Below are 8,843 nucleotides of genomic sequence, written 5' to 3'. Positions count from 1 at the left end.
TCCTTTGCATGGAGAAGGTCATGGGATATTCCCTGTGCTGATGTGTAACAGTAGTACTTTGAATTGTATACCCTACTTATCAGGTGGGTCCTATTTGGCGTGAAAACTGAGATTTTAATGTTGCCTTGCCTTGTAAGGAAGCATTTTAAAAGGAAATGGACATTCTGAAATGAATTTGAATGCTCTGTACCGGAGTCTTCCTGTACCAAAAAAATATGCAAACTTAAGTGGCACCAATGTTCTTGATTAGCTTGTTGTTCAGCCTGAGTTAAGTGAGTGGCAAAAAGTGACATAGATGAAAAACACATTAAATGTTGTGTATGCTTCTGAACTCTTACAAGATTTTTCTCCTTTTGCTAATAATAATATCTTAAAAGAAACGCACAGCAGAGTTTCAAGATTTTTGGAGCAACTGGAATGGCTGTGGACAGGAAGCAATCTGTTCCTGGGCTCAGTGATAACAAAGGGACCATGCTGAGGGAATCTGTGTAATTTAGGCTGTGTGAAAGGCTAGAAAGCATGCGCGAATGGAGAGTAAGGGACCATTTAAGGTGAAACAGCAAAGAACTGAGTAGGAACAAGTGGGTGTTCATAACATATGTTTCTGTAATCTAGACATTCCTTTCCTCTCTCAAGCTGGAAGTCTGAGAAGGCCTTTCATACAGAACAGAAAGAAGAAGTTACCCAACAAAAATAAAAACTGAAGGAAAGGCAGGCAAGCACATACCCTGAACCTTCTGTATTGCTACTGCCTGGCTAATTACTAGTGGTATTTGAAATTTTATTTTGCATACGATTAATGTTTTAGTAACACTGTTTAAAATTTTCTGGTAACATAGGCTAGCTCAGTTTGGTTATGGCAAATGCATCGAGCTGTTGGTCTGCAAGCCACTTGTTTTCTGTTCTCATGGCAGAATCCTCCTTATTTTCTGTGTACTCCATATTTAATTTACAAAATAGATATTTTGTTACAAGTTTGACGACTTACTGTTCCTAAAATTAGCTTACATATGCATCTTCTGTCTCCTTCATGACTCTGCAGTGTTAGGCAATGCAGGTATCTGGTATTTTTATATCTGTGGGATGTTTCTAGGACATGGAATTTAAATCTGGATACATACAGACTACTGAGTTTACCTAGGCGCACAAAGAATACTTGAACTTTTATGATCAATGCTATTTTTTGCTCCTGTAGCCTGTTGTCTTTGAGAGCCAAAAGGCAATCTGCGCACATGCAACAGAGAAGCATTTGGCAGCCTTGCTCCTTGCACCGTTACGTTACAGTGCAGAAGCTCCAGGTACCACTTCTTCAGTGTTTGTTTGTTCAGTGAATATACTGTTGAAAAGTAAGAACATGAATAAGGGTTGCTTTATGGTTTCTAAAGCTTCTAAAGTAAACCTCACACAGGTCTGATGTTGCAACCTTATCTGACATTTTTCTGTATTGTGTTATTATGTTTGGAAATACTCTCTGTTCCCAGCTTACCCCTAGTTTTTCTCTCTCGCTTTTTTTTTTTGTTTGTTTGTTGTCGTTGCTGTTTCTAAACTATCCTTTTTTCTTAAACATCCCATTCAGCGTAAGGCATTTACCCTGTTAACTCTGCTGTCTCTTTAGAAAACAACTCTTGAGGCATACTGAGGTGTAAATAATTCTTGGGAATAACCTTTTTGATGTATAGAATTGCTCCAGTGGTGCCTCAGGGAGTATCTGCCTATAGGGTGAAGACTGCTGCCTGCACACTGCAGGAAAGAAGCTTGCCCATGCTTCTGGAGGAATTAATTCCTGCAAACTTCACAGCTGTCAACACAAGCTCTGACACTAGCTTGGCATCACACATTCTTTTTGGCTCTAACCATGTTTCTGGTATGGTGTTTGTCCAGGCCCCGGATCCGCTACATCTGTGGAGGCTGTTTCAGTTCACTGAAGGAGAGGGGAGCAAAGAGAAGGTATGGGGATCTGGTGCCAAATCCTGCTTTTTATCGCGTTACTCTCCATAACTTTCTTGCCCCTTGCTCTTTTTTGTGTTTGAATTTCAGCTAATCCCTCCATGCTCATATGATTAATGTGCTTTGTTATCTTAGAAAATTTGTTAACTTACACCTAAAAGTGTTAACTGCACTTTTGTTATACTAAGCTATTTTAATATCCAGCGGAGGACAAACCATCTCTCTTGCTACAGCATCAACATACTTGCTGCTGCCTATTTGGTTCTTCCTTGCCTGTAGTGTTATAGACCAATTCTTTTTTCTTTTTTTTTTTGTTGATTTTCTTCAGAAATGTCACGGTTGCTTCCACCTATCCGTAGCAGAGAGACAGTAAAAGATACCTTTGCACCTTGACCTTGAGCTGGAATGGATATTTCTATTTAGAAAGTGAATTAACTAAAAGAAAGTGAAGAAAAGGGAAGAATAAACGCCAATACAGAAGTGGCTGTGGGTGACTGCCTGCGCTTAAACGTGGCTTCCAAGAAAAAGGATTCTGTGAATTCCTTAAGTGTGCACAACAGGATGTTACCTGAAGTAAGCTGTTTCTTCACTCACGGATGTCAATACTTGACTTTAAATGTTATGAGAGAGACACAAATTAAAGGAAGGTGCGGAGCAGGAAGAATTTATGATGAATTCCCAGAAGACAAGTTTAATCAGGATCATATGTCAATTTACGCAATGACTAGGTACAGTGAGGTAGATGAGAGTTACTCAAAACACAGATATTTGCTTTTAAGGATCTCAGCAGCTTAGGAGGTAGTATTTCAGTTACTAGTAGTACTGAACTAGTACTTCAGGTACTAGTGACTTTTGCTTTTCTGTACTCTAAAAGTTCTTGGGAGTAGGGGGAAGAAAAGTAGGAGCATGGTAAAAAAGCATTTGAACTTTAATAAGACTGTACTGGGAGAAGTGGACTTTTCCTTCACTGTAACTTAAAGGGTGATCTTTGTTAGGAAAATAACTTTGCTCAAAGATAAATTTACTGCATAAATTACCCATTATGGCTTAATAGGTAGAAAGTCACAGATATATTAATATTTTGGTTTTTCAACTTGTGCTAAAAGAGCCTGCGCTCTCCAAGAAAGTGGAAAATAATTCACTGAGAGTCTAGTTAATGTTTCATGGTCACTGCTGTTGCAGTCAGAAGAAAAAGGACACCCTAACCCTGTTCCTTGAATCAGTTTTACTCATGACTGCAAATACTTTACTGATATTTTGTTCCTATAGGACATGTTTGCTTCTAGTTTATTCGGAATTTGTTACCTGGTTTCCTCAATTGGCCCATCTCTTTATTATAGAACATTTCAGAGATTATCATATAGAGTACGAAAGAAATGCAAAGCAAGAAGGAAACAGACTCTCCTAACTGGAGTTAAGGAGAGCTGTTCATGGACCCACTGTGTAAATATGTACTATGACAGTTCCAGTTTGCGTTAGGTTGTTCTTGTAAAAATAAAGTGAGAACCACTTGGAAATAAAATATAAATTAAAGCCATGTGAGTTTAAAAAAAATAAATCTGTTATTAGATTTCAGAATTACGGTTTCACCTTTTCCTGTGCATATCTTGAAAGGCAAATGGCATTTTGCAACATATTTCCTCCTTAAACAACTGGTGGTTTATTTAAAGTTCAGGATGTTATTTAACAGTTGATCATAGACAGAAGTGTCAGAAGTAGATTTTCATCCTCTCACTAGACAAAGTTAACACTAATATTTCTGATATGACTGTATTTCCAATTTGAATAGCTGAAGATTTTACCGATGAAGTTCATACAGGGTTTGACCTGTTTTTTGGAGGTGATCCTATATGCTGATATGCCAGTGCTACTTTGTGCACTGTGTGTGTCCTACTCTATTTGAAGTTTTTGCTTTTTTAAGTTCTTCACCTAACCTTGGCCAGTGACATCTTTTCATTGTGCCCTGTTGTCAGATGCTAGCTATTTCTAAGATACTTTAAGATCTCTGGAATACAAAGTTCTGTATTAGAATTGGGTGACACTTTTTATTGTTATTTTTAATGATAAGGAGACATAAATTTTGTGTGTGTGTGTCACTGCTTTGACATGTAACTACACTCATAAAAATGACATTTCTAATATCTTTGGAAGAGGAAATGCTGAAAACATTCCTTTGTAAGAATATTTTTGTCTTAGTTCACCTTCTGAACTTGGGAGTAGTCTCGTTCTTTCAGAATAAATTAAGTCACTACTAAAAGGAGAGGGTGAGTTGAAAATAAATTTGCACAAGATACGCCTTTGTATTTGGAACCAAATCATCTGAGATAAAGTGTGAGTAATAACGCCAACATAAACTGAAAAATTTCTTCGAATCAAGAGAATTGGATGTAGAAGTTTACAAGTTGCTTACATCTCCAAGATCATAATGCCAGAACATTTGTTTTGATACAAATCAGTGATCTCTCTGAAAGGGGAAGGTTGTGTGGGCTATGTTGTTAGGTAACTGCTGTCCCTCTTGGTGTGTCACCAAGCTGGGTTTTAGGTATGCTGGTTTCACTTGAGGCCTTCGTATTCGATGGGCAAGCTCTTTCAAATGTGGATAAATACTTTGATCCTGTCTCCAGGTCTAACCAGGAAGAGCATAGATTGCAACAAGTAACACTGAAAGAAAAATTATTTTGCCTTTGCTCAAAGACTTACTGTGGAACAGATTTGAAGTGGCACTTCCCCCTCAGGTCTAAATACTTGTCTCTGTCTCTCCATCTGTAACATTTTTTTGCCAGGGCAGTGCCTGTCAATGATAGATGAAGCACTGTTACTTAAATAGTGTATAGAAGCAATACTTCATATTTCTGCAAGAAGAAACAGCTGAAGAAGTTAAACATATTTACAGAGTGAAGGGGATAAAAATTACTGTTAACAAATCTGGAAGTATGTATCTTTCTTTACGGGTACATTTACAAAATAAGAGAGGTCCCTCTTTCAAAATCTTTCACTATTTCAGGCTGGGGTTCCTTCCACTCCCCAAACACCTTTTTGCTTTTTGTAGGTGCTCAGAAGGTTCTTTGAAAAAGAAATTATTTAGATCTCCTGCAGACATCTGTCTCATGGACGGGATTGGTTTTCATGCGATAGGGGTGTGTGTGTCTGTCTTTCTCTGTGAATATGCACCTTTTTCCTCCATTTTCCAAGGGAAAAAGACAACATCTTGCCATAGTCAGAAACACCAACCCTCCTCTGCCTGATTTAGTCCAGAAACTTGGACGTATCCCAGGCCCCCAGTGAACCACTGGCAGTAGTTTAGTACACATTAGCCCAAAACAGTAATTTAAAGTGAATGAAAGAGCTCCAAGCAGCAAAATCAGCTTAGGCAGCAGTGGTTAGAAGCAGTCTTCTATGTTGGGAGACTTAAGTTCTTACCCTGAGTCAGCAAAGAATTTTTGTTTTTCTACAAGAATATATTAGACATGGAGATATTTGCGATATTTGCTATTTAATGCTGAAACCATTTTTACATTTTCTATGTTACTATCAGGTTAGCATAAAGCTTTAATCTCTGTTGTAGCACATGTCTGTTTACGTAAGTTGGAAAGTTTCTCCCTGGGACCAGCAATCCTAGTACTTTATTTGCTCTTTTTGAATAAACAAATGCCCATACATTGGGTATTTGAGAGCTTTTCTTACCAGTAGTTGGGGGTTTTGCCTATAATGTTTGCTGTGAAATCACAGTGGCATTTTAAGAATCAGCATTTTACAACAAAGTTCATTTTAAAATGTCTAATAAAATTGCAATGACGCACCTTTGCAAGTCAGTTATTCCATCTTCTCATCCTATTTAAATCAATGTTTTAAAGATCTGTGTGATTGCAGTCATAACTTAACTTCATCTAAATGTAGCCTGGTGGTATGCATATAAATGCTAATCTTCCACCCGAGACCTTGAATTTATAAAGGTAAAAGAGTGTTTACTGAGAAAAGAACTACTTGAAGATTTTTTGGGTAGTACAAAGACAACTGAATTAATTCCTCAGCATTAAAGGTAGTGAAAAGCTGTTGGATCCATGGAAAGTGGCTGGCTTTAATGTGAGAAGGTGGGAAAAATACATTGGGCAAAATACAGAAGCTCACAAATCTTTCCTTCAGCTTTTAGAAACTTAAGAAAACACGTTGGATGATTGTTTTGTTCATCTGAAGGCAAAATAAACCATTAGATACAGCAATTATATTACCAAGAGCTCTCCCCACACAAATCTCTTTTCCGGGGCGAAGGGAAAAGAGAGGAAGATGCTATAAAAATGTAGGTTTGCACACCATGACATGAGCATCCCTCTCCCTGTGTTACAGATGGAGAAGTGGGGTGCAGAGGGGTTAATTGGTTTAATGGCTCTGCCCAGGAGCACAACCAGAAATACAAAATACCAAAGAGCCATCTATTTTAGTATACTTGATTTTATTGAAGGATTTTTTTTTTAACGGTTATTGATAGAAATTAAACTTTAGAGCGATGCAAATGCAGCAGACAGATGTTAAGCTGAGCAGTGCAGCAGGTGCCAGGAGCAGGTGGCCTGCCAGGTGCTTTGTAGAAAAGCAAATTAATTAGTTTCTGCTCTGCTTGTAGCAGGATGCAGAGTCACCGTGGCCCATGACCTGGCCCTGCCGCTCTATAACAAGAAGCCTTGGGGTCCATGTAAAAGGAGAATGGAAAAATACCCTACCCCCGTCTCTTCAAGAGAGTCTGTGAGGAAGCGGCCCGGGAGGGCCGGCGCTCGCACGGTGTCTCTGAGGAGCAGCCGGCGGGCGGGCCGGGGTGCGGTGTTCAACACTGGCCATTCCCTGAGGCGGCCGTTACGACCGTTAGTCCCTTCCCGCGCCCGGCGGCTTCTTCTGCTCGGGGGGGGCCGCTGCGGCGCCTTTCCCTGCCGCCCCGCGGAGGGATCCCTCCGCCAGCGCGGGTAACACGAATCCGCCCTCCACTCCGCTCCTCAGGGCGCGGATCTCCGGCCGCTTCCGCCGCCCCTGAGGCGACGCCGTGCCTGAATCACCTGAGGCTGGCGAGGGTCTCCGCCGCCTCCCCTCAGAGCCCCCGGCCGTAGAGGGCACTGTGGCGCAGATGCTCCTCGAGGCACTGGATGGCGACATCGTCCACCATAGGGTCGAACTTGTTGGCCAAGAGATGGTGCTGCTGGAGCATCCAGGGCAGGTCGCCCGCCCCGTAGATGCAGACGGAGCGCTGGTGCGTGCCGGTGCAGGGCGGGTATGGCGCATCTTTGCTGGTGTCGCCCTCCAGGTACTGCCACTTGACCAGTCGGGGCAGGGCGTTCATGTCTGAGAGCTGGTACTTGTCGTTCGGGGGTGTGGCACCCGGCACACCAGGCATGCGGTTGAGGGTGGCCCAGATGTGCTCGTCAGGGCTGTAGGTGTCCTTGGCCCACTCGAAGAACCGCTGCACCGTGGGGTTCTTGAAGATGTGCTGCACGAAGGCCCGTGTGACCACAATGTATGCGTTGCCTGTGAACATGGGAGAGCTGAGGGGTGGCGGCAGTTTCTGCACAGTTGTTCGAGAGATGGCCGTCCCCACTGTGTGGTGGTATTTCCAGCGCGCCTGCTTGAAGGCCGAGGGCTTCTCCGACTCCATGCTGTTCTGCCCCTGCAGCACCTTCAGGGCACGGATGATCTCGGCATTGGTCTTGATGGGGAAATCGGAGCCGCAGGTATTGAGGATGTAGCGCCATTGCACGGGGCTCTGCAACAGGTCCTGCATGCAGTTGAGGTCAGCCTGCACTCGGGACCAGGAGGCATAGACCACACTTTCCAGGCGGCTAGCCACAAAGACATTGGACAAGCAGGCTGCGATGGCCCGCACGGCCTCCTGGAAGTCAGCCGGGGACTTGCTGTCAACGTGGACGCAGTAGACGTTCTGGGGGGTGTAGATGGACCGCAGGAGCCGCTCGAACATCTCAATTTTGTTGTGGATGACCATGGAGTAGGCGATGGGGAACTCTGCCTCCTCCTGGCTCAGCGGGAACTCGATGAACCGCCGGGTCGCCCTGAAGTTGCTGCAGTCCTTCGTCATGTTCAGGTAGTCGCCGGGCAACAGGGGAGCCCTTTTGTTCGCCACCTCCAGGCGGCCGAGCTGGGCCTCCTGCATAGCCTTCTCATCCCCGTGGATGATCCCCGAGCAGTTGATCCTCCAGCCGGGGGAGAGCTCCAGCGCCCGGTAGAGGCGCTGGCGGCAGTGGGGTTGGTTTGGGGCGGCGGACTGGTGGCCGTCGGGGCAGGTCCGGCTGACGCTGCGGAGGCCTAGGGCGGCCACCAGCAGCAGTGCGGCCACCAGTAGCGGGCCGCGCCGCCGCCCCGGCGGGAGACTCCGCTGGCACAGCCGCATCCCACCCCCCGCGGCGGGCACAGCCGCCGGCGTCGCGCCCCGCGCCGCCACGTGCCGCCCGCCCGCCCCCCCCCGCCGCTCCCGCCGCTCCCGCCGGTCGGAGGGCGAAGCGTTGCCCGATCCCCACCCTACCCCGCGCCCCTTCCCCTCGACGGGCCCGGTCTTGCCTCTTCGGAGGGCGCCGGAGCCGGCGGTGCGCAGGGAGTGAGCAAGTGACCTGGCTGCCCGGGTGCCTGCTTCCTGGCTAGTGGTGAAACAGTGGCAGGGAGATCACAGCGTAACTGGCAGGTGAATAATAAGTGAATAAAAGGAAGTCTCCTCCCTTCCCGAGGCGTGACTGCATTCAGGTTTATCAACACTGGAGGTGGTTGTATATCTTGTATGGCTCTTTAAAAGAAGGTATTTTACCCTACCCCTGTCCAGTGTGTAACACAAGGAAAATCCCTCAACCCCATATAACATGCTTTTAAAAAAGACTTTACTAGACAGATAACTTTGGGATCTAACCTGC

General features: G+C 44.7%; 1 protein-coding gene across 1 annotated transcript; it reads right to left on the bottom strand.

The window, feature by feature from the left end:
• Window positions 1–7,021: 7,021 nt before the first annotated feature.
• GCNT3 (glucosaminyl (N-acetyl) transferase 3, mucin type) lies at window positions 7,022–8,332 on the bottom strand. The gene has a single exon (XM_054213463.1). It carries the CDS (start codon window positions 8,330–8,332, stop codon window positions 7,022–7,024), a length of 1,311 nt encoding a protein of 436 aa, XP_054069438.1.
• Between the last annotated feature and the right edge of the window lie 511 nt (window positions 8,333–8,843).

Source organism: Rissa tridactyla, chromosome 9, assembly GCF_028500815.1.
Source record: "Rissa tridactyla isolate bRisTri1 chromosome 9, bRisTri1.patW.cur.20221130, whole genome shotgun sequence".
Classification (NCBI taxonomy): Eukaryota; Metazoa; Chordata; class Aves; order Charadriiformes; family Laridae; genus Rissa; species Rissa tridactyla.
The sequence above is the reverse complement of the archived record's forward strand: the minus strand, read 5'-3'. Positions and strand labels throughout refer to the sequence as shown.

Bases quoted from the DNA above. Each gene is read 5' to 3' on its own strand.
- GCNT3 (XM_054213463.1), bottom strand. From the start codon at position 8,332: ATGCGGCTGTGCCAGCGGAGTCTCCCGCCGGGGCGGCGGCGCGGCCCG.